The sequence below is a fragment of the Ammospiza caudacuta genome, chromosome 3 (genome assembly GCF_027887145.1).
Source record: "Ammospiza caudacuta isolate bAmmCau1 chromosome 3, bAmmCau1.pri, whole genome shotgun sequence".
NCBI classification, from domain to species: domain Eukaryota; kingdom Metazoa; phylum Chordata; class Aves; order Passeriformes; family Passerellidae; genus Ammospiza; species Ammospiza caudacuta.
This window is the reverse complement of record NC_080595.1, coordinates 34,067,117-34,093,570: the sequence shown is the minus strand read 5'-3', so window position 1 is coordinate 34,093,570 and position 26,454 is coordinate 34,067,117. Positions and strand designations below refer to the sequence as shown.

Below are 26,454 nucleotides of genomic sequence, written 5' to 3'. Positions count from 1 at the left end.
CTCCTCCCATCTTGCTGCTGGGATTTGTTGCATTTTGCCATTTGTGCTGGGCTGTAGGAATAGGCTCTGTGGATGTTGGTGCTTTAAGCAGGTAATCAAAACAGTATGCACGAAACAGCTCATAGCTTCTAGCAATCATTTGGCTCGTTCTGAAAATTTAATTAATCTCTTAGTTTATTCATATTTAGCTGCTTGGTCTTAATTCCACATGCCAGTCCTCAGTTAGTTTCCAAAGTAATATCTATATAATTACTTGTACTTGAAACACAATTAGCCACCTTAACTGGAGGAGAAGGGTTGCTGTTAACAGTTTATCTTGTAGGGTATTAATGCCAAGAAATATATTACTTCAACGATTTTTTTTTTTAATCAGCTGAACAGGGATGGGTTCAATCCATCAATCAGGCATCTGAGCTCCCAAAAAGGCTGTAGAATTGTTATTTCTAGCTCTGTTTAGGCATAACAAGAATGCTTTAAAATGCTTCTTGAAGGCATATTATAGTTCCTTGCTTTTCATGCCCATTATGCTTCAGAAAGTGTAGCAAACGAGCAGAGTGTGTGAGAATAACATTTTTGATCCTTCTTTTCCTTTCTGTTTAGGAAGCATTATTTTTCGTGTTGTTCTTTCACAGCATAGTGAAACCTGCTCCTATTCCCCCCATCCAGGCTGAACACTCAAAATGCTTTTAGCTTTGTTTTGTATGTCATTAATAGAAGAACCTGGGAAACCTTGTAAATCTTCTCCAAGGCTCCAGTTGAAAAGCATAAAATCTGGGACATTTTCATGAGTAGGAGTCCTTATTCCATGACTATGACACTGTTAAACTCAGAGAAACAAAACTTTAGACATGGAGGACTGGCTACAGAAGCCCATTTTTATGTGCAGGATCCCAGCGTTACCAGCATTTAATCAATGCATTGTTCAAGGTCAGCACATCACTGCTCTGATTTGCTTTAGTGCTATTTAGACTCCCCTTTAAGGGATTTCACACCTATTGAGCCATCTAGCAACCCTTTGCAAGCCAGAGCTCTGGAAGCACCACTGGTGAAAGGTTTTTTTCCATATCTGCATTAACTTGGAAGTGATAGCACAGGAAGTCAGATCACATTAGATGACAAATCACAGATATGAGAAGCAAAAGGATTGTTTTCTTCTTACACCACTTTTATTGTACTTTGTCTTAATATGGAAATACAGACATAGACAAGAGTGGGTGTTTTAGGCGATTTCAGCAATGATTCTCCAGCACTGACAAGCAGAAGGATGATTTCATCATTAAAAGAGATGCTTTAAGCTCTCATGTCTTTGTTAATTAAAAATAAGGTGAATTGAGGAGAAGTGTATTTATCTGTGTTTTTCACTGAGGGGACAGGAATGCAGCATTCTGAGGAGAGCAGTTTTTCTATTCCTTTTCCTTCTTGACACTTCTCTGGTTTCTTTGCATTAAAAGAAGCATCAATATCAAAATTGTTAGCATTTGTAAGGAAAAAAATACTTAAAAATCCATGAACTTCAGATATTAACTCGATAGATTACTTTTTTGTAATAAATTTTGTACCAGTTTCAAATGTTGAGATGTGTTCCAGATTTTTTTCTTTGGGACCAATTTGCTAATAATGAAAATTATTGTTGTCTTTGACTTATATTCAATACTTCTAATGCCTTCTTCTAAAAGACTATTTTAATAAGAGATAAATAAAACATTTATTAATTCAAAACTTCGTCATGTTTTGTTGCTCACAGAGAGGCCCAAGCAGTGTTTATTTTATGTAGGCATTCGATGTCTGTGTCTGATACTTTAGTTCCTAAAGGACTGGAAAATAAATATTTATATTTAAACTTCACTGAGAATAGGCATGGTATGCTTAAGTACGGGCTTGGTTTCTGAGCCATGGTGTTCCATAGTCAAAATTTAATGTAACATGGTGGTTTGTGGCAACCACAACTAGGGAGAGTTTTTAGTGTTTGAGCTTTGGGATTTATAAACCTAAGTTACCTTTTCTTTTCTTTGTCCCTGAGCTCTTGCCTTTTTTTGTTGGATGGTTGGTTGTTTTTTGATTTGTTTTTTTGTTGTTGTTGCTGGCAGGTTGAACGCTACTCTCCGGCATTTCTGTTATAGAATGTGGTGGAGGAGACAGTAAGTGGGAGACTACAGCTACTCCCTTAAGCTTCTGGGCTCCTTGCATAGTTAATAAACTCTGGAGCTTGGAGCCAAGGCAGCAGGGGGTAGATGAGATTTCAGTGAGTGTTCTCACTAGTATGATTGAACAGTTTTCTTCATATTATTGTGGATTATTGAAGTTACCAATGAGATTGGTGTCATATAAACTCTAACCATTGCAAAGTTGTTGCCCCAACTACTGAGGACTGTCAGACTGGGAGTTTCCTCTCCAGGCTTTCCTGTAGCTAGTTTGTATGAAAGGCAGATGTGTATTACAAAAAGCATCAGATTGCAGTAAGATTAAGAAGAGTAGGAAGATTACCGCTTATACTTCATTATTCTTTGCTTTGGTGGTAAAACCTAAAGAGTGGGAAAATACTAAATCTTCCTTACATACACACATTTCAGTGTTTGGTTGATTCTGGGAAAATGAGGCCAGGAAATGGGAGTGCCTGCTCTCCTTTTTCTTCCAGAACAGCCTCTGGGCTGTTCAGAGGAAAAGAATCTGATAAATAAGCAGTTCTGGGAGATGTTTTGAGAGTTTCAGTATTGGTAGTTATTAAGATGCCCTAACTCATGGGTGAGGAAACTGATGAGTGGTTTACTGCTACGCAAGGTTTAATCTGCTGCAGAGGCCTTTGGTCCCTTGTGAAAAATCCTGTCAATTTATGACATAGTGAAGCATTTGGGAATGCTTGAACCATAAATGTGACTATTATTGACAGAAAATGAGGCAAATGTACATGTTAATTGGAATCACATAAATTAGACTGGAGGAATTAATTAAAAAAATAATAGACATGTGTCTTGAAATTGGAAGGTTCTCTCTAGATATTGGAAAGGGCATGGTAAGGTCACTTGAAAGATAGCTCCAGTATAAGAAAAGCTAATTGAAACATTTCTTTTATTAAAATAATAGTTCTTATGTGTCCAGAATAAAGATGAGTTGTAATTAAATTCTGTCAGTTAACAATCCCATTTTCAAGATCTCTCATTTATAATAAACGCACCTTGAAAAGTTCACTTCATAAGTTTGTTTCACAGGACTCGCTGCTTTTGCAAAGTGCTTGGATTATGGGTTCATGGGTCAGTTTCCTCCACCAGAACAAATGCTTCTCCCCCTTTAGGTGCATAAGTTTTGATGTCTCATCACTCTGAATTTAGTTCAAACTTGTACATTTACTAATCCCTTTGCTTCATGAAGGGATAGTAATAAGGAATTCTAGTGACAAACATACTGAAATTTAGGGGAATAATAGAGGTGCAGTTTTTAGGGGTTGTGTGCTGCCCTTAATCAGTTTTATGCTTGCTTTTTTGAGCATTTTCTAGAGTTGTCTGTTGTAAAATGTCCACGTCACACATTTTCCAAGTTGTTTTTGAGAGCAAATTATACAGATCACAGCTGCTTAGATGTTTTCCCTAGGTAGTTTTTAAAAATTTTCCCATGTTTAATTCTGTTATATCTCTGCTGTATTACCCTCAGATCATGTTAAATGTTTGTTCTTTTTGCGTGCCAGATGGGTCTTCAAATGGTTGCAGGATTTTACTTTTCCTGGCTATTAAGTAATGGAGTTGCTTGTCTTGTTTCTTGGAGTTGGTAAAATTGTTGAGATTGCCATCTTTAGCAAACGAGCATTGTAGGAGTCCTTGGCAAGTTGCCCACTCAGTTGGTCTCTTACTAGTCCACTCTAGTATATGCTCTTCCTAATGAATACCCACTCCATGTGTCATTGAAAAATAAAACATTTCTTGCAGTCATGATGGAGTGGTTTCTTTGTCTTCCTCAGTTATATTTCATGCTTTACCCTTGCACTGGTCTATTACCAATATCCTTTGATACAGATTCAAGAATCTGTAGAATGTCAGTTAGTTGGGTATTAAATTATCTTCACGTCCAAGTTTTACCAGATGCAGGTGCTGTATAAGCCAGCCCCTCACTAGTTTTAGGTTTTGCAATGCAATAGTACCTTCAAGTAGAGCTTTTTCACTCTATGTACTCTATAATAAATTAAAGTATGAATGCTAACTGTGGATCTTAGGGGTTCTCTAACAGGAAATTTAAAGTGGATTGTTAAAATAGGAGTTTGCTCTTCATGGCTTCAGCACTTTGGATCCTGTAAAAGTCAATAATATTTATTCTTTTTATGTTGGTGAGTTTTCTCGAGTAATGACATTTTAGTTGGAATAACGTAAGCCTAATACTTTATGTAAGAATGGGAAATGTGACACCAGGGTACAGAAGTTTTCAGTGACCTTGTTCCTGTACTGAAATAGCTACAGTAAGCAAATTGTCATTATCAGGCAGAGCAAGGAGTATTTGTTCTGTGGGGTAGCCATTCTCAGGGGATACTTTGTAGATGATAATGAAATTCCTATTTCATCAATTTAGTATTTCACAACTGCTTTGAAAATTATGGGATCATATGCTGTAAAAATGACAATTTTTTTCATGTCTGTTTTGCAGTGTGTATAAGCCCTGCTAATACAGTTGCTGTAGATCCTTTTGTACAAAACTGCATTTTCCTTCCTTAAAAACATGTCTGCATATATAATAATGACCTGGATCTTAAGTTGAAGGTCTTGCTTGTTGTCTCAATAGTCTTTGCTTATTTGCTATTCATGAATTTTCTTGCTAAATAATAGGCAAAATCTGGTAGTCAAATCTAGAGGTTCGTGTAACTTTGGGGAAGAATCATTTTATTGAGCCAAGGAAAATAAGGTTTATTATGGAATGTCATATTTAAGCAGGGAATGTCTTTTTGGAGAGAAAACCAGGTCAAAACACATCATCATCAGACTTCCTCCCACCCATCAAAAACCCAACCAACCAAAACAAACAAAAACTCTACAACAAAACCCCCACCAAGCTAAATCCCCAAAATATTGATACATTGCATGAGATTTACAAATAAGGCAGTGTTGTATACCTTGGTCCTTATTCCTGAGTGATAAATACATGTAATTGCAGCTGTGTTGTCTCAGTCTTTTCCACCCTTGCAGATGCATCTTTTTTATTTTGCCTTTGTAATACTTCTCTGCTCATTTGAAAAGACAATGAAATGCTTATGAAAAACTCTATGTATGCAATATGCAAAGCTCAGTGTTATTTGAAATGTATTAATAATGTGTTGCAATTTTTAAAAGTATAGCAATCATAGAGGATAACTTAGCATAAAGACCTCATTTCAGTTTTTCTTCATGAAGAAAAGCTGAAAAAAGATAAAATGTATTTATGAATAAAACCCCTAAGAGGCTGAATAGCTTTCCTGTATCATACATGCTCATAACTCTTAATAAGGTTGTTTTACAGAAAATCACCTTTCTAGTATTTTTACTGTTTAATTCTTTTAGTAGTTTGTACTGTGAAAACTGTGAGATCTGCTGATAGTTCATATAAGAATATACTGCAATTGTAATTTTGTACTTTGCAGTCTAATATATTTATATATTTATAAATATAATTTACTATAATTAATACATACCTCTGATACCTTTTTATGACTTTGTTTGTCACCTCTTTATGCAAATGCTTGTCGGTATTCTATGGTGCATTCCCCTAATAGCCAGATATCTGTGTTTATTCTCCAAGTGGGCTAATGCATCTTTCTGTCTGCATGTTATTTAAAAAGAAAAAAGCTAAAACTTCTCTTTCCAAGTGTAGTTTTATTGCCAGACCTTTATTTGGAGCTCTAGATTACATTCAGTGTGTACTGAAAGTGAAGGTTTTATCCATCCCACCTTATTTTATTATGCAAAAAGTAGCTATGTATGAATGACACTTGAAATGCCTTCAGTAAGCTACGAACCAGAGAAGTTAGTAAAGAGTTCTCAATAGGTAAATAAAATCTTTGGGTCTTTCAGTACTATTCCCTGGCCATATGTGAATAGTTTCTCTGTTCTCAGTTCTGTGAACAGACACATGAAGAAAGAAAAAAAAAGGCCATAATTTAAAGATTTCACAGTAGCAGTTTCAATGTCATAACATTCCTATGGAGTACTCTCAGAACTTTTAATTTTGGAACTGTTTTCTGAGAAGAATACTGTAAGTCTGTTGTGTACATTGGGATACTAATGGACTGGAGACATTTGATGTTATACCAACACCTTAATTTATGCTCTGTAAAAGAACAAGTTGCTCTGGGAATAAAAAACATGCAGATTGTGCATTTACTGCAGTGTAAGAAGCTAACACTCTCCAAATAACTTTTTTGCTAGCTCACATTGCTAAGTTATGGGGACTGTAGGATTGAAGAGTAAGGAAGTGTAATATTTTCTCTCAGTTAAAATAATTACTTTAAAGACTGATTTTCTTCCCTTAGCAAGCTGTTTACTCTGACATCTCTTTCATCACATATTTGAATGAACTTATTCTTTTTAATACAACATCTGTTTTAGGTCAGAGAATAGGAATTGTTTGTAACTTAGACTCTCAATATAACCCAAAAGGAGATTTTTGGAGATGGCATGATTTCTTATGCCACAGCAGTAGTGCAAATGAAGAAACAATCGGGCTTAGTGTTAAGTCATTTCATGTGGTACTTTGACATGCCTGTCTTTTTTAGAAGAAACCTTTGTGATATGCTGATAATGTTCTTACTTACCATTGCCTTAAGTTTTAACTGACTGTAATCACAGAAGTTACCAAAAGCTGTGAAGGGTCATTTCCTGCTTAGTCACAGAGCCCTTAGTTAAGCAAAAGTCCAGAACTCAAGATTTTCTTCAGTATTTTGTTGGATATTGATGGCTAAAGAAGGCTACATACTGAAATTTGGACTGTCTGATTTCCTGTGTCACAGAATCAAGTATTTTAGGGGCGGAAGTGGTTGGATGTCCTAAATATTTCAGTGGGTGAAATGAACATGCTGGGAAGATGGGCTCTCGCAGGTTGCTCGCCATAACCTGGTAACAGTAACTGGACAACTGAGCTGGAAGGTTGTGCAGAAAGTGTGATTTTGTGTGACAACTCCAATTTTATGGGCTAGAATCAGAAACTGTAAAGGCAACAGCTTTCATTCTTAATGTTATCTTATTAATAAAAATGGGCAAAAAGATTGTCCTGCAAAAGAACGTCTTACCTGAAGTCTGGAAACAAATGCAGCTTCTTGCCTTCTTTAGTCTAAGCTATTAGAATTCATTGTATCTATAGAATATGAAGTGATTGAATCATGTCTGTCTGTTCACATAGTTGTTGTTTGCAAAGAAATACTAAGCAATAAAACAAAAATAACACTCTTAGTATTAATATCCAGTGCACGAGAGCTCTGAGATACTCTGCTCTTGCTCAACTATTTGAGATACTGGCTGTGTAACCCCTGAACTCAACAAAGCAAAAGGATTTTGGAGCTTGAAGCAGCTGACAGCTTCTTATTCTTAGCAGCTTTTCTACCAAGCAGTAATAGTTTATTGACAGTATTTCATGCAGTATTTATTGATAGATCTTTCCCTCTACTATTTCTTCATGTTTGCAGGAAAGAGCAAATTGTCATGTGTTATTTTGATGTTGACTCCACCATATTGTTAACAACAGGATACTTCGCAGTTTAACATAAAAACCCCACCACAGCCACCCTAAAAGCCCTAAAACTGAAACCCACTAAACCTGAAGGCAGTGGAGAAAGGGAGACAATGTTGAGAGGAAAAAGAAAACATCTTTTTTAACAAATGGAGGAGTCTTGAGTTAAAAACTGCAAAGATGCATTTTGTTAACTAGGAATGGGCAGTACTGGTTTCATGGACTTTGAGTCACCCTTGTGCGTTTTGGCACAGATTTTGCTAGTATAGTGAAAGTCTCAGGAAAAATTAAAAAAAAAAATTAAATTAAAGTATTTCTCATGCCTTTCCAATTAAATAGGAACTTCTGCAGATTGTGATTAATGTCTTGCCAACTCTTGTTCTGGTTTGTCCTTGTTGAGATTATTAGGTGAGGTCATTGTTGTGTCAATAGAATTGCATTCTGATTTTAATCAGAATAAAGCTTACCTTTCAAAACTTGCCAGGGTCTTGCCTGTATCATGTGTGTATTTTTGTTTTATTTGTTAAGCAGTTAAGGCTTAACTGGATTTATTCAGGCTGAGCTCTACTGGAAATACTGCCAACTTTTATGGTGCTTGCAGGAAGAGCAAGGTGATCTGCAGTTTATTTGTGTTAATGAGAGTCCTGGTTTACAGAAACCAAATGCCCCCCAATACATGGATGAAATTGAAAGGGAAGCTTCAGTTACAGTTCTTGTGTTTGGGGTGCTTGGGATCATCAGTCTTAAGGCTTTTCTAAAGTACTGTTGTCTGTAATGGAGGAGGGGCTAAAACGAGGGCAGGAGGTGTTCTTGTGTTCCACTCAACTGAGCAGGCTAAAACTTTTTTGAAAGTTAATTGATTTGCAGTCTGAGTAAAAGTTAGTTCTGAACAGGTCATGGGTTAAGGGAGGCAAAGAGCATTTCACTGCTGTGGTGGATTTTGCTGCAGCAGCTCTGAGCTGTTAAAATTGCTGCAGCTGCCTGATTGTGGCTGGTGCAGAAAAGTGTCTGAAGCCTTCTTGATTGCACAAACACACAAATAAAATCCAGAAGCCAAATTTGGGTTAGACTTTGTTGATACCTAGTGAGGCCTGAGTAGAACATCTTCCTGAGTCCTGTAACTCATCCCTGACAAAAAGCTTCCCATTGGTTTTTCAGAGCTGTATTTTGGAGGTGGATAATCTCCTGTCTGCCACCTTCTCCCTCCTTCTCCTCATCCTCCCCCTCCTCCTCCCTGGCTTTGAGTTTGCTCCTCCCCTATCTGGACTTCTGGCTGACTCTTCCCCAGCAGAAGTTAAGGCTTAATTTCTGACAAATCACTTAAATCCTAAATCAGCATTCAGGGGCTGTTTGATTGTAGTGCTTCCCAATCCCAGTGAGTCATGTTGGCAACCTGTGTTTCTAACACATCATCATCTGCAAATGTTTATAGACTGTTCTGTTTTCTTCTCTGTCATGCCATAATAATGAGCAACTAAATATTGATTTATTTATGTATTTATGTATTGAATAAATTCTACCCTTGTATGTAATTTTAAAAAAATGTACTTAGATACCAAGTGGTGGTGCACTTCAGCTGTCTTTTTACAAGGAAGACATGAGAGAGCTAGATGCTAAGCAAACCAAAATTCACTTGGTTGGCACGTGTGCTTCCCAGAGGCAGTGTGCCAGACTGAAATCCAGTTGTGTAGCTGGTAGACTAATGCTATAATCAATCATATATCAGGACTGTAGATGTGGGAAGAAGCTTTCAGTGAGGAATTTGCACTTGAAAATATTTCCCCTGAAACCTGAATCTGGTTTGGAGGCAATGTAAGCTGGAGGGTGGCATTTGGCAAACACATGGGATTTGGACTATGGGGGCAGTTTGGAGACAAGTGTGACTTGGCATTTGCTGATAAAAAAAGAAAACTTTGAAGCCAAATTGTTTGTACACATCTTCAGTGTATTTTAGTGATTTACCTTCCATGCCTAACTCTCTGCTCTTAGATCAGTGGGTAGCTTTTAGTGCCAGTGTTGGAGTAAGTGAAGGAAGGAGGAAACACCCCAAACTTCCACCCACTTCCTCCCACACATTCCACCCCAAATACCCATAAGCCAGTGATGCAGAGGCAATCCTCACCAGCTCTCCCTGCTGACCTGGCACTGTAGATGTCTACACTGACTTTGCCAAAACTGTTTCTGATGGGATTTTGTATAATAGCAGTGAAAAGTGTAACATTCCCATAGTGCTGTATTACATGCCTTGGTTCTTCCCTCACTGGATGTCTGCTCCCGTTATATTTCTGTAGGTGCTTTGTGTAAACCCTTTTAAAAATGATACTGTGTGCTGTGGTAAGCTTTGAATGCTCTTGGATGGCTGGGGAAACAAGACCTTTGTGGAATTCTGAAAATGTTTTTTCTCCAACAAATAACTTTTAAGTTATTTTAAATCTGAAGGAACAACTCAAAGGCCGCTGTTTGTGTTTATCAAAGTGATGATACCTCTGGCAGTGTTTTGAGCTTATTTTTATTACAGGGGGGTTTTTGCATAAAATTTGATGATTAGACTGAGCAAGTGTGGTGACATATGAAATCTTGGTTTTGCTAGATTTCCAGAAGAAACAGCCAGACGATGACTCTACTCCCAGCACAAGCAACAGCCAGTCAGATTTGTTCTCTGGGGAAACGAACAGTGACAACAGCAATACCTCTCTAACCACGCAGGCCGCTAACTCCAACCAGCAACTTTTGACAGAACTGAATGTAACTTCACCCAGCAAAGAGGAATGTAAGTGCACGAGTCCTAGGTGAAAGCAAAGGAGGCATAAACTTTTTTACTCAGGTTTATGTTTCACTGATTTCCTGTGGAAGTTATTGCCCTGGCTTTTGGGGTGAGGGGGAAGGTTAGAGGCTATTCACAAAATAGACATTGATGGCTATAACTGAAGAACAAATAGGAGTTTTTAACTAACTTCACATTTGATGTATTGTATTTTATATATATGTAAGCTATTTGATGCATGGGAAAGAATTTAATTGTGAGAAACTCCTCACATTAGTGGTAAATTTATATGTATATTGTAGCATCAACACCAGTATCTTATGAAATTTGACTTTTAAACAGGTTGGGTTTTAATTGCTGTAGTTGCACAGAACATTGAATGTAATGTGTGTTTGTCTAGATTGTTACTTGCATATAAATATAACTTGTTTTGTGTGGTAATTTATCTTTTCTTTCATGACCTATCTTTTGTCTTTATTGAACTATCAGGCAAAAATTCTCCCTGAAGGTAAGTTAGAATGCTTAGCAAACACAGTGAGATAAAATTTACTTTTAAATTATTCTAAACCTCTGTATAAAGTTCATCTTGCATCTAATATATTGAATTGTAAAATCTGCATTCTACAACCTAAGCTCCAGTGTGTAATTTGTAGCTTCATTTTTCTCCAGTAGTAGATTTATTTTAGAAGGTGCTGTATGGAGAGAAACCCCCTTGAGCTGAGATTATGTTAGGTTGTGGCTAGTGAACACATCTACACATTGCAAGAATATGCTTGTTTTTCAGTAGGGAATTTGCAAGAGCTACACTGGTTCGTGAGCATTTAGGCAACTGCTGGAAATAGCAATGTTGATAAAGCACTGGGACTAACCCATCTTGCTTTCAGTTGTGTTAACTAATTGCTTAGCATGGTTCTGCTGAGTTGCCCAAGTATTTATTCTGTGTACAGGTATGAATAGTTTTTAATTATGCAAGTTGGCTGTGGACAAAGTATTGGACTAATTAAAGTAAAATTTTTAAACTGTGATGATGTTATCTCTCTTGTATTGTGAGAAATACAAGTGCTCTAATGTGGAGCACTTGTCATAAGACTAAACTTGCCGTGTAACTCTTGTCTCTGCTTTGTGTACACAGTTGCTGCTGACCACCCTTCCATCTCTTCCTTCTGTTCAGTGCTTCTTCAGGGGAAACCTGTACCCTGCTGTAAAAACAAGTCCTTAAAACAAGCTTCCTGGGGAATTCAGGAAAGCACATTATGCTCCAGCAACACCTTTGGGCCTTCACAGTGCAGGGGACTTGGAGCACCTCGCTCACGTATTAGCCAGTGTCACAGGGGGCTTCTGTAGTGCTTACTATGTCAGCTTTCCTGAAAACTTGTTCAGGTAGAAATGAAATTGTGTTACAACAAAGTGTTTCTGTTGTGCCTGAGAAAGATTTGGTTAAGTGGGAAGGTGATTGCAGGAATGGGAAAGAAATTAAATGGTGTCCTTCATTGTGAATTGCTGTGAGCTTGTGAGCATACACTGAACGTGATGGATATTAGGCAGCACAGCCTGCAGAGCATTGGAAAATATTGCCTATTAAAAAAACTCTATTTTTGACTTCCTGCTGGGATGTTTTTAAGTGAAATACAGTGGAGAGATTTATTTACAGCTCTGCCTTCTCTCACATCCTCACTACTTCTTTAATGAAGCATAATATCATTTATCAGAAATAATTATGTACAGATGGAGATTTTCTGATGGATAATGACCTCATTGTGCAAGGTTCTTTCCTGTAATGAAGAATGCCCAGACTTAAATGTCTTGTGGATTTTAGTTTGAGGTTATCTTTTTCTGTGCAATATTTATTTATTTTGCAGCATATTCTGTAAAGTATGCACTGCTCTTAGTACAGCTGTTTTCTTCAAAGACTGATACTTCTCACTGTGTGTGATGGCATACAGCTGTGTTCTGTTCTGAATAGAATTGTGGTAATTCACCAGAAATCATTGTATGGAATCACTGTGGTAATCCTTATCCAAGTGTGGGAAAATTGATCTAATTGGGAAGGATCCTCATATTTCATTCCCCTCACCTCTCCTTCGTTTCAAGATTTTGAGGAGAGTCTTGCATCAAGGCATTTGCCACAGTACTTGAGTCCACAGGGTAAACAGAGGGGACAAAATGACTTGCAGCAAGTCATTTAGGTAATTAAAGTCATTTATGTTACAACAACTGAAGAAAACCATAGCAATCACGTGTTCATACTCTGTATCAGAAAAAGTGAAAGGGTTTTTGTACTTGTTTTTAAATAGTTATTTCTTTTTTATCACAGAATGAATTATATAAGAGAAAATTTCCTTGAACTATATTTTTCAGGAGTTCAGTTTGGCAGTGTGCAAGCATTTGTGTGGGTTTTTGCATTCCTGAGTGTCTTACATATGCAACCAGGTTGTAGTGACTTTCCATCTCCCACCAGCCTCAGTTCTGAAGAATTACCTACCACAATGGCTGCTGTGCCTTCTAGTATCTCTCCCCCTTACAGGTGAAAGGTAGTTCTCAGTATTATATTTACAGTCAACAAAAATGAGATAAAAATTTATACCCAGTAGTTCTCAATGTTATAACAGTCAACAAAAATGTGTTAAAAAATTATACACAGAGACAGTGACACAACTTCAGTAATTTTTTGCCCTCCTTCACATGTGTTTGATCTTTTATGAAATATTACTAATCAGTGATTTTTTTAAAAAATTCTGTTGAAATTGGTGAGGGGGGAATTGTATGGAATTCTTTTTTTTCCCCCTTCAGGTATACTTCTTGAGTTGCCTGTTTCTTTCCAAAACTTTCAGGTCTCCAGTTGCAGTAAATTTTCTGAAATAAACTTGCAGACAAAGAGTAATATTGATATCGGTATAGCTGTAGTTAGTTTAGAGCTGCATGGATTTTACTGATCCATTTCTTAACAGGTAGTTAAATCAGTCTAACTTTTGTTCTATTGCTGCTTTATGTGCAAATAAGTTTAATCTGTTCACATTTTTCCTTCCATGTCCTCCTTTCATTTAGGAGCTCCTAATGGTAGTTATTTTAGCATCAGTCACTATATCAGCCAGTTCCTCTGTCAAAAATTTCCTTTTCATACTGGGTGGGCAAGGTTTTTGATTATTTTTAGCAGAGAGGAAAAAATGGATTTGACAATGGCCCTCACTTCTCTGTCCTTACCTTCAGCCCCCAACATTCTTTAAAAAAAAAAGGCAGTTTATTAAGCAAGGTTCTATGTATTTTGGTAGAGAAAAGGTCACACTGCACATGGAATAATTTTGCTTAGTTTCAGGCCTTCAATGCTTTCTTTGGGGCTGTCACATCATTTTTCTGTCACTGTATGAGCAGAGCTAAAGCTGGTTCTGTGCGGGTTTGAAATTACTGTGTTGTTATGTGACAGGAGAAATGTCAATGTGAAGAACACTGACTGTGGCAGCTTGATCAGATTTGGTATTTCAGTAGTTTTTAGCTTCAGCTGACAGGATTTTATTTTAATTATGTGCTTAACTTTTCTTGGCCTTCTTGAATAGCAAGAACTACACTTGAAAAAGGACAAAAGGAATATCTGCTGTTTCTAAAAGAGTTAAATGCTTTTCATTCCTGTGTTGAAGAATTTATAAGAAGATAAACAAAGACCATTACTGCTGTGAATGTCAGAAAATACACTGGAGATTTCAGCCCAGAAAGATGGTGATGATCACTGACCACACCTTACCTCTCTGTGGGCTGAGTTTTAGATGCCCAAATACAAAGGTATTTCATGACTGGATGTCTCTAAATTTTGGTTAGTTGCTGTATACCCTTCAGAACTCGAGCCATTGCACATCAAAATGAAAACACCTTTGTCTTGAACATTTAAATTTGCAAGATAAGGTTAGGAAAATGCTTTATAACATCTTTATTTTATTAAGCATTTGTGGGTTGTGGAAGCACTGAAATACCCCCAATGATGGAGTAATATTAGTGAAGTTAATGTACATTAAGTGTACTAGTCCTAGACAAAGATGCAGTAGGCTTCTATAAGAGATATCTGGCAGAAAGGTGAGAGATTGTTTTTCCTACTGCACCTATTGGATGTTTATATTCTGAATTTTATTGCTTGCTGAAGCATGACTGTGTAAAAAGCCACATAGGCTATAGCACTCAAAAAGTAATGGTATTTTTTCTCTTTGGAATAAAATAAAAATATATGTCATTTTTTTCAACATAACTTTGTGAAAAATGGATAAACAAGTGCATTCTTTCTTTGCTCCTTTCTTGCTGAATGGCCTTTTCTCTGACACTATGCAAAAGGTTTCTACCAATTTATTACAACTTCACAGTTTTTGTATTTTGCCTGGGTTTGTGAGTAGAGTTCTAGATGACAGCTTTTCTGTGTATACTCTGAAAATACTTCATATTTTGAGTTATTATGATGGCATCCTTAACTTCAATTTGTGCTTTTTAAGGAGAGTGATTTTTAAAATGACAGTTGTTCTTGGATGTTATTCATTGCATACTTTTTTAAATGACCTGACTGTGAGAATTTAGCTGCTTATTGCAATAGGAGTCAGTTTTGTTCTTCCTGTCTTCATTTGTTTTGACTTTTTTCCTTTTTTTTTCTGGGGTGTAGGGGCTGTGCTTTTGTTTTGTTTTGGGTTTGGGTTTTGTTTTTTGTTTCCTAATTCAGTTAGTGGAGAGCTTTGTTCTCTGGCTCATCTCTGACTGAAGGTTACGTGCATACCCACTTTTGGAACTAGTAAATGTATGAACAGACCAAGCTAGCTGCCTGTTTTTGTCTTGCTTGTCACACATGGTTGTAGAAAGTAATTTGCTTTGTTGCTAACCTGATTTATTCTCAATAATACCAGTTTTTATGTTTTTCTCTGATTCAAAAGAATGCAGTAACTGGCAAAACTGTGCTGGGCTACAGTGAAGCCTTTGTGACCCATGTGACCCAGTATTAAATTAAACCTATAGCCAAACATAACTGAGAAATCTGCAACTTGGGTGATGGTGAATAATTCTAATTTTCTTTATCAACTCACAAGACTGTCATGTGTTTTCTCATTGTAGTCAATTTTGTGTCTTGTATCAAAGCAAGAGTGGACACATCTCTAATATAAGAAATGCACCTGTCTGGTTTTTGATGTTATAGGCATCTTTGGGTTTCTATGCCACAGAACAAGAACTAGCTATTTTCTCAGGCTTTTGCTTTTATTAAATTAGATAAAAGTAAAAGTTGTTTTACATTGTCTGGGATTTTTTTATTTTTAGCCTTGCTTTCATTAGAACCTATTTACAAATAGTCTTTTTGTACTGTTTTTAATGTTAAAATTAACTACATTATTAAATTTGGTTATCATTGAATCTGATTTTTTAAAATATTTGTCACAAAATGCATATATTTCAATAGCAATGCAAGTACTTTTCTTATGGGAATTTGTAAGAATGCTATCAAATGTATAACCATATTGAGTTGTGGGCTATTTCTTTTGAGAAGTGCCACCAGTATTAGGTGCCAGTACAGGACATAAAGGCAGTTAGAAATTTGAATAAGTGTCATCATCATCTTTTCTTTGGTGAAGATATTTCTGTAAGTTTCCATCTATTCCATGCAGTCTCAGTTTCATATAAAGAAAATATCTGTGTTTTCTGACAAGCAAAGGTCTGGCACAAAGATTTATTAAATGAGCACATCTTTCCACGTCTGTGGCATGATAATTTTGAAACATAATGAAGACCAGGGATGTTATACCACTGCTAATTGTTCCTTCTGATTTATAGTCACTTCACATGCAGAGCAGACTGTGTATCCTAGGGTCCTGTTTATTAGCGTGAAAGGACCCCATGGAACACAAAACAGAAACACAGTCACATTGGAAAAATGTGGGTTAGAGCTGCACAGCTATTGAGGTTAAATGAAATTGTTTATAAAAATGTTATTTAACTGCTGGTTTCAAAAGCACTTTTTACAGTTCAACTTACACCTACAGAATAGGAGAATATAGCATCTGTTACTGAGGAAAAACAGATTACCCAGTGAGACAATAGTAAAGGAGAAGGTGGAATCCGAATCCTGTCTCCCTTTACTTCATTATAGTTGTTAAATTTACCATCAATTCAGCAACAAAGCAGTACAGGTTTCATTTCCTTACTCAAAAGCTTCATGCAGAAAAAAATCCACAAAAGTACTTAAAGGCTGATTTGTAAAATTAGAGTTTAGAAAAAAACATTTTAATGTGATATAATCCTCTTATCTGTGTAGTAATGACATCACTTAGATGATCATGCATCTTGCCCATTCTGCAGCAAATAAGCAGTTCTTAAGTGTTATAAAATTCTTCTGCCTTTTTTCTTTAAAGATAGGATAGCTTGATTGTGCAGACTAAACTTATATATTTATGTTTCCTTTTGTTTATGTATTGGTGTTCCTAATCAATGACTGTCCTTATACTCAGTTGTGTAGATTAATTAGATTAAATCTCTCCCAGTTCAGGAAATGTACAACTAGGTTACTGATTTGGACAGGTTTTCCGAGGTGGGTTCTTTCCTGTATTGCAAATAGGCATGAAATTGTTCCTGTCCTGGCTAGAACACTGCTGTCCAAGGAAATTCAGCTCTTAATTATTACCTTCTGCCAGCCTGTTGTATTCAAGGGGTCAGTGTGGCTTATCTGGAGGAGCCATCACAGTACCAAAAGCTCTAAGAGAGGTTCCTCTGTCCTTACATTGCCCTGATCAAATGTTACTGAGATTCAGTATTTTTCATGTTTGTTCATTGTCTGGCTTGCAGGTTTTGTGGCATCTGAAATTGTTTCAATGTATTACTGTAATTTAAACTTTTTACTCATGTGTTAACTTAGTTTTGCTCCATTCTGCATCTGTTTCTCTGCACAATGTGCTTCTGAGTGCCCTTCAAACCCATGTAATGGTGTCCTCTGGGCTCAAACTTAGTGCTTCTCCAAACAGCAAGAAGAGGGGGTTGAACACCTTGGTGTTGAACTTTTTTCCTGCATAGGAGGCTCTGACTGAGTGGAGTCAGTTCACTTTACAGAGTTCAGGAAAGGGAAACAGCAAGTTGCCCTGACTTAGAGATATCCTCAGGACAAATACTGCTTGGCTGCAGTTAACATAGTTCAGGAAGGGAGATGGACAATGCAGAAGGGCATTCTAAAAGACAATTTACACATCCAGAATTTGGAATTTAGTCTAGAGTAGTAAATAATAGCATATTAATGTATCCATAGAAATATAAGCAATATATAAACTTGTACTACTTTGGATAATTAGAGAAATTGAGTTTGAATCTGTTTTTCTAATCAATATATTCTGAGTACCGCTAACAGTAAGTTATGGAAAGCTGTGGCTATCAGAAGCCAAGAACATAGTAACTATGTTAACAAGAACTATTGTATTAATAATATATGATATGGTTTCAATTACCTTGTTTTGTCCTTTGTTAATTCTATGTTTGAATTTGCAAACTTGAGGATTCTCAAAATTCTCACAATTCTTCTAATTTCTTGAGTAGCTTTTAGAATTTTTTGCATTTATAATAATGTTCTCTTGGGACTACATTATCCCTGGGCAGTGACTGCTTTTGTTTGAAAGAGGAGTTGCAAATGTCAGAAACCATACACTGGAAAAAATAGGAGCAGAAGCTGTTGTGTTTTCTGTTAATTGGATATAGAGTTGAAAGATATTTCTTTCCTTCCATTTTAATGTCTTGTTTGTGCTGAGCAAAAAGAGCTCTACAGCCTTGTGGGTTATGTTAGAAGCTAGACGTGTGTGGCCTTTCACTGTGCACTGAATTGTTTTATATAGCACAGTTAAATAACCTTGAAAAATTTACTTTTTTGGCAATGAAAATGCAGATATATCCTGAATCATAAAAAGTTATAAGCCTGCCTTTGTGAATAGTCAAGCTAGACTGGTGTTCTATTGTTTCCCTTTTCTTTTTCACACACAGAATTTTTGTCAAAGCTGTGAGAAATATACTGTCCTGTTCCAAACAATATGAAGAGGCTGGAATTATCAGTTATGTATACCAAAAGATTCCATGTAGTGACTGCCACATAGAGCTGCACAGCCAAGCCCACAGCACTGAATTATGCATGGCATTTTTAATGGCGGAACAAAAGGAGCAGCAGAAGGAAAAGCGGCAAAGTGCGTGCTGCCTTCACTGGTTATTAGGCACTAGTGTACATGCATGCAAATCCCAGGATGCTCTTTATTGAAACTCTGGTGCTGTGCTATACAAATCAAAGCTGTATGGAAGCCATACCTAATGAGGGAAGAATAAATAACAGGAGAAATCTGACAAAGGGAAGTGCAGAATGCATACCAACTTATTGTACTTTAGAGAGTGAGGAATAAAGTTCTTACATTTGGCTGAATGCTGAAAGTATCAGCTACTGTAAATATTTACTTTGCAATAATTGAAAGGATTAGTCTTATTTGTTAGTCCACAGTGATGATGCCTCTCACTGTCTATTCAGTGAAAACTGGGAGAATGTAACTAAAATTATTTACAGAAGAGCTGCTGCATTTTAAGAGGCAGCTGCATCCAAAGTCAGTTCATTGAAATTCTGTACCCTGTTGAATTTATTGCTTACACACATTTTATATTGAAACCAAATACTTGGTGTCTGAAAGTAAAGACTGACTTAACAGACCCGCTCTGTAGGTTTTTGAATATGCAGAAGGTTTCACTAGAAAACTTGGTAAGGATTCTGTTTCAGTATTAATTTTCTTCCCCAAATGCACCAACCCCTACACTAAATATCTTTTGAGCCTTTTGCAGCAGTAGTACTAACATAGATCAAGGTAACTTTTTCTAGGCCAGAATATAAAAAAAATTGAAAATATTATAGTGTAAAAAATTATTTCTGCTTACTTGACCATTTCTGGTTGTTGAGAAGAGGTTGTTGCTTGCCAGTGCTGTCAGGCTTTAAGCCAATGCCAGTTTGGTGATACCAGGATGCTCCATCCATCCATCCATCCATCCATCCATCCATCCATCCATCCATGATGCTTTATTTTTGCCTAGGAAAGGACCCACCCCAGGACTACCAGTGCTCCTCACTGCAAAAGCAAGCTTGTCTCTTCTCATATGCAGACTTGACCCTGCATAGAGTCCCCACCACTCCCCTCCCCCTACCTGTGCAGTTCAGCCATTTCTCACCATCTCCCTCCTTGCCAGCCTGGAGAATCCAACAGTGCCTTGCATCACTGTCTGTAGCATCTGCCAGCTACTGATGCTGTTGCCTGTCACAAGCAGCAATTTCTTATGTCAGGTTCAATAGTTTCCCATATCCTGAAGCTTTCCTTAACCTCTGACCAGGCCCTGATGAGTGCCCTCAGTGTTGGCCTGCAGGCCAAGAATTGGCTTCTTGGCCACTGTAACCACCTGTTGAAAGATTGTCCATCACACAGGTGGGAAATGGTGTGTGTTGCTAGAGAAACTTGTTGGGAGAACAATAAACTCATCAAGTTTATTAAACCTTCTCTGGAAAATTGAGTGTAAAACTCTGTTCCCAAGTGGACTTCATTGAAATCAAATGCAACAAAGAAAGTTAATCACGTTTTTCCCCCTCAACTGCAGATCTATTTTTTTTTTAAGCGTTACAATGCTGTGAGTATTTCAAGGTAGACAAAGTTCCTGAGACCTGAAACTTAGTGAAAAAGAGAAATAAAGGAAAGCTTCAAGGGGGAGCATCCCAGAGAGGAGCAAAAAGAACCACTTTACTAACAAGCCAGGCTTGAAAATACTTGAAAAGGTAAAAGCATTTCCACAGTCTTTCCAGATATTCAAAGACTGGGGGGGAGGGAAAAAGTATTTTTAGTATTTTTTTAGTATTTTTCAGTGCATGAAGACTTAATGTTAAAGGTTATTCTGTTACACTAAGCTGTGTTGTATTGCCAGCAAGCATTACTATATTACCAGCAATTTAGTGCAGACTTGATTATTGGTATTTTGATAGCCAAACTCTAGTAGATCTAACTCAATTTCAGGCTCTCTACCATCTTCCCATTTATAATATTCAATTTTCAAAGCTATGATGTGTATTACCATTGGCAGTGCTACTGTCAATTTGTCTTGGCTTCTCTGCATGGAGTTTATTTTTATTTATTTATTTTTCCTGCAAGTCACTGTGTGCACTCAATTGATTGCTATTTTAACAAGATCTCTGGAGAACTCCTCAACGATGATGCATGTTAAGAAAAAAGGCAGAAAGCAATTTACTACCAAGCAGATACCAGATGAGTGGGCAAGAGTCCAGAGCTGAAAAACCTTAAACATGGAAAAGAGCTTGTTAGCATATGCTTGTGCCACACTTAGAACACATAATGAGAACAAGATCAGAGGCAAAGTTGTTATCTCACTGGAGTCAGTAGCAAGATTTGATATCAGAGAAGTGATCACTTTGTCCCTTGTGTTACTTGTGGGTCACTTAAATACATTTCTAGCATTGCAATTACTATGTATATTTTCCTAAAAATGCCTCTTGAAATATTTATCAAGTATATTTTAAAAGTGTAACCTTGTCCCAACTTTTCATCTATTTTTTTTTTACCACCAGACATTCACATTCAGCTGGGAAAAAAGTACTGAGAGTAGAACTACTTCCATATGTGCTCTCCAAAGACAAGTGCTCCTCTGTGTTTTTTATGTTATTAAGTATAATCTTGATGTGGTTGGAAATGTTAAATATAGGTGGTGTTTTGAGACATACAATCTTCTCTTTTTCAGGTGGGCCATGCACAGGTACAGCTCATGCCTCGTTAACCACACCAACCAAAAGATCTTGTGACTCAGGTATGTGTTTTTTGGGATAAAAAAATTAGGTTTTGCATTGTATTGAACAGTTATAGTTTAATAGAAAAGGATAATAACTGTACCTGCAAATGCCAAATGAAAATACATATTGTTACTTTGCTGACAGAAGTGTACATATAAAAGGATTAGTATGGCAGGTAGTTCATCTGAGAATCCTGTTAAGCATAATTCTATAAATACACTCTGTTTTCAGTTAATCTTTGTGAAAACAAGACATACAGGAGTAGTCTGTTTAAGTCTAATGATTGTGACAGAGTTCTGGAAATCCTGCCCTTGAAGTGCAAAGTATTGAGTAGAAAACTGTTCTGGGCACATTGACTTTCCCTGATTGAAGATGCAGTATAGACAGCTGATCTTGGCTTTGAGACTAAATTTTACCTGCTTTGGGTCCTTTTTGATGCCTTTATTTCTATATGCAGAATGTAGACGGATAATGTCTCAGAGAGCTGGTATTAGGAGTGACTTGTTAGGTCATTGCCAGGCTAAAGTCACTGCTTCTGAATCAGATCTGTCCTGAAGAACCACATCTGCACTCATTCAGTCAGGCAGCCAAGTTACCTGCACTGGCTCAGGTCTTCTGCAGGCTTTGGTTTTGTGTGGATTAAAGAAAACTCACATGATTCTTTCTACCAGGACCACTCTTGGAAGCCATAATCTCCTGGGGAGCAGTAGGTGTATAGGTAGTGGTAATGTTCTTGCAGTCTATGTTCCCAAAATAATTTTTGCCTATATTTGCATTTATGTGCAGAAAGGAAGGGTATTCCAGTTTGAGTAAGGGCCGTTGCTCTTTAAGGAGTTCAGGGGAAATTTCATCTGAAGTCATTCTTTCAAAAAGTCTTTCAAGTTACTGTTTGAGCTGAACTGTAGCTATTCCATAGGTGTTGCTAGGTTGCAGCAGATGTGTGGTGATACAAGTTGGCTTGTTCTGCAGTGGAGGAAGGTTACAGAGAAGCTGCTTTAACTTGCTCTTGCTGCAGAGGCAGACTTCTCAAGTAGTAAATGATAGTCTGTGACAGTGAGTGTTCTTTGCCAAAGAACTGAGTTTGGAACTGGAGGATAGTTCTTCAAAACAGGGAGACTGGGTTTTCTTTTCTGTGTAGCCATGGATGTGTATCTAAACAAGATGGAATGTTTGCCACTCTATCCCTTGAAAACGAATCTGCTTCGCTCACGGTATTTCTAAATTATATTTTCTTTATATGTTAGCTGTTGTAATGTTTAGCTGGTTTTCATGGCAGAGTAATTTAAAAGCTTGCTGTGGTGCTACAGATACAGTAAACTGAGAGTACTGTTGGAAATTTTTGTGTGTGTGTGCTTAGCAAATAGACATGTAAGTTCATTATTTGGAGTGTGAAATGGTACCAGTAAAAGCTCCTTGGAGTGAAGCAGATGAAACCACAAGACATATTGAAAAATGTCCTGGCTAACTTTGTTCAGTAGTTCTTTTATTTTCAGTTTGTGCTCTTGTTTGGTCTGTACATGCTTTTATGTTTTTCATTTAGTGTGTTTTGCAAGAAAAGGAGGAGATGACCTTAATTTGATACCACAACTTTAATCTTCAGTCAGCTAAATCTACTGATTTTGAATTACCTCAATTTCCCTTGAGGTTCTTAAATTATTTGCTCAATAATCTACATATTATCTTTATAGTCCCTTACATGAATAAACCTGGTACCAGGAGTTAGGTATCTTCTCCAGATCTTGAATTTTCAGCAAACTCTCATCTTTGAAATAAATTACCATCTTGTCATGGAAATTGACTAAAAAACATTGGCTACAAAATATTACCCAGAAGTGCTGTGACATCTTCAGCCATGAGCAGCATACTGTGTGGGTGAACATTTGTCAGGGTTTAACCACAAGGCCAAAACACAGCCCCATTATCTACTGTGAAGAAAATTAACTCTATCTCAGTCAAAACCAGCACATTCTTTCACACTAGAATCACTTCAGCTTCCCAGGAAGCTACTTAAATGATGCAAGTAGTATTTGTCAACACTACACATTGTTCATAAACCTATTTTCTGTAAGTATCCTATGTTTCTTATGCTTGGAAGAGCTTTGAGGAAAAAATGTTGCATTGGATTTTATCTGTGTAGTTCTGTTCACCCTTCAGCATAGTTTATTCCCCGAAGTTCCCTAGATCAGTGTTTGAGACAGAAAATTAGAAATTTGACCTACTTATTTTATATGTAAGTTTCCCTCAGAATATTAAGGAAGGAGACAAACCTTTCGTATTTTATCAGCATGAGTGTAACAATCAAAGAAAGATCAAAACAATAAATCTGCCAAGGTAAAGGAAAAGTTCTCATAGAGAAAAAAGAGATTTTACCTATATACTTGCCAACCTGCATGCTGTAAGAGCTGTTCTGATAAAAAATAGTATTATGACACCAAACAGTGCGGTTTTTCCTCCTGTTCACCAGAATCATCACTGTGGTAAAAGTATTTCTATTCCAGTGTACCCACAGGACAGGGATTATAATGAAAAAAATGAATAAAGCCTTGCAATCATTAGTTTGGATGATGCCTCAAAGGCTTCTGAGTGCTGGCAGTCTGAAGATTTTGTAGGAAGAAAGATGGGGCTGTGTGGTTCAGTGTATAGCTTCTTATGCATTTTGATTTGTTTCCTAATGGTTGGGTAATGTGATGATTGATGGCAGGTACTGGGAGGCTTCCTCTAGTGCAGGGCATCCACATCCCATTTGTATCAGGTGCTCTTGTTGGGAAAGTGCAGTAGCAAGTAGCATATTACTCTTGTTTTTCTGCTGTACAACTTTAATGATGATTTACTACACACCTCTAAACAGGCAGATTTTATAACATTTTTATGCAGCTTAAAGAAACCTGGAAAAAAAATTGATGGAACTGTGTAAGTATGCTCACTTAATTTTTAATTGTGCAGTAGAGAAGGTGGTAGAAACAGGCAGATAAAATGTGGTAATGATACAATCAATTCATACATTATATTCATAAAGTTGGTGAGGTTTTAAGTACTTCATTTCTCAGTAGCAGTTCATCAGAGATGTTCATCTGTAATATTTTGTATAGTTATATGTGTAGATAGTGTTTTCTAGTTTAAAATTTGAGTCTAGAAGATGGAAATAATTATTTCACTGCTTGAGTAAAGTGGTTAAATAGGGCTGTGGTTCTTTTTGAAGTTTTGAATTTATTGATGTTCTTGTACTAAGATATGTGCTTACTTGTAACATTGCCAGGAATCCAAATACATTGAGTTTGAACCTCTACAATTGACAGGACAGCCTTTGAGGAGATGTAGGAAGGTCGGGTTATGAAAATAGAAGTACAGAGATTTTGAGCCTGAGCTAAAACCATGAAATCATTACATTGATATGATAATTTTTTAATCAATCTTTATGTGTTGAGCAAGGACAAAAGGACCTCATACACCACTAATTAGATTTTCTTTTTTAATTGCTCCAAAGTGTTAAGCTCCCGAGCAAAAAATACACAAAAGATTATAGCACCAAACCAACTTTGAGGTCTGGTTTTCATTGGTGTTTCAAGGGGCTGTTAAGGTGTTCTTTAGTGTTTGACTTCTGGAGGGCATTGTGCTGAAATCCAGCCTTCTTGGAGCTCTCTCACCAACAGGAAAGTGATGCTAGAACAGCCTTTGAGCAGCATAGTAAATCACCCAACCCTAGCAATAATAATGCCCATTAGGGACGCTCTTCCCCCTCCCTCTGCTCAGTTTCCAGCTGCACTAATAGAGCAGCACATCAAGCAAGGCTGTAAATAAAAGTTACAACCTAATAGGTGGGTGCTGAAGTGGAACGGACGGGAGCTGAGGCATGGAGGCCTTATTGCTGCTCATCAGCAATTACAAACAGGATGAAGTGCCTGGGACTGGCACTGATGTGGCAGGAGCTGATGGAGGCTGGGGGATGACACCAAACTGTGATCAGATGATGGATGGTGATGGCTTTTTACTGCCTCATCTTATTGCCTGCTTCTGTGACATGCTGGATTGTCTGTTCCATGCTCCTGTGTCTATCTGGATGGACAGATTGGTTTCCTCTCCTCCTGGTTAACTAAGAGCCTTCTCAAAGTGTTATGATTATTGTAGATTAAAATCCTCCTAGTGGTAAGGATCATAATAGTCATAGCAGTAAACAAAATTAAGGACTTGCTTTAATTTTATGATTTATTTCCACTCTTGCCTTTCTCAGCTTTACAAAGCCCTCCTTGTTCATTAAAAATAGTGGATATGGTTCACCTGAACTTTCTTTTACACTGAAGGCATCCCATGATTTTAGACTAATTGAGTTAGTTGGAGAATCTAAAGAGATGGGTTTGGGGTCAGTACATCAAAAAGTTTGTTAAAAGTCAGCTATAGCTGTGATGATCCTTGCCTCTGAGTTTAAAAACTTCAGCTGTTCCTGGGAAGGTTTATAAGGGCTTGTTAGCACACAATAATTGGTTTTGGTTTTTTTTTTTTGTAAAAAAGTCTTTCTTGATTTTTATCTATCACAGTCTAGCACATTTCTGTGCTAGACATCTAAATCATCGCTTTACTAAACTGCAGTGAAAAAAATGCCTTGAATTTTAGTCTGTATTTGCTTTGAACTAAACAGAAGTTTTGCAAGCATCTTCATAGTTCATACATTAATCACTCATGCTGTTTACTTTTGAAGAGAATTTTCTTCCAAGTCGTGGAAAAAACACAGCATTCAGAAATGAAAAGGCATGCAGCAGCATGACAGCATGTGAAAACAATGACTCCTGTCCCTGTATTTTCAGCACAGGCAGGATAAAATAAATAGATTATTTTTCTGTCATCTTATGGTATTAGGAGAGGAACACTTTTGCTGCTGTGTTAAAGTACACTAAACTAAGATGAATGGAAACTTTTCACAGTATTACTTTGAAATGAACTTTCACATTTAGTGGCTCCTAGGTGTACCTTTTCTTTGCATTGATCATCAAGTGAGGAAGCTAGATAGCTTAGGTGGCCAAAGGGATTAAAAATGTATCATGGCTGTGAAAGCCCTCTTTCATATGCTGTATAGATAAATTACAGATACTTAACAGACATGCCAGTAATTTTTATTTAGGATTAACCCCTTTTTCTTACCAGTCTGTTGTAGTCATTCTTGAAAGAACTGTTGGCCTTAAAAAATAAAATTAATGTTGGCCTTAAGAAATAAAATTAA

General features: G+C 37.0%; 1 protein-coding gene across 3 annotated transcripts in view; it reads left to right on the top strand.

Moving 5' to 3' along the window:
- ZFAND3 (zinc finger AN1-type containing 3) overlaps nucleotides 1-26,454 on the top strand; it is a 135,520-nt gene that overhangs the window by 77,214 nt on the left and 31,852 nt on the right. For all 3 annotated transcript variants that reach the window (XM_058800989.1, XM_058800990.1, XM_058800991.1), the window contains exons 4-5: nucleotides 10,265-10,444; nucleotides 21,194-21,259. In XM_058800989.1, the coding sequence (XP_058656972.1) occupies nucleotides 10,265-10,444; nucleotides 21,194-21,259 (246 nt within the window). The remainder of the gene's footprint in view (nucleotides 1-10,264; nucleotides 10,445-21,193; nucleotides 21,260-26,454) is intronic.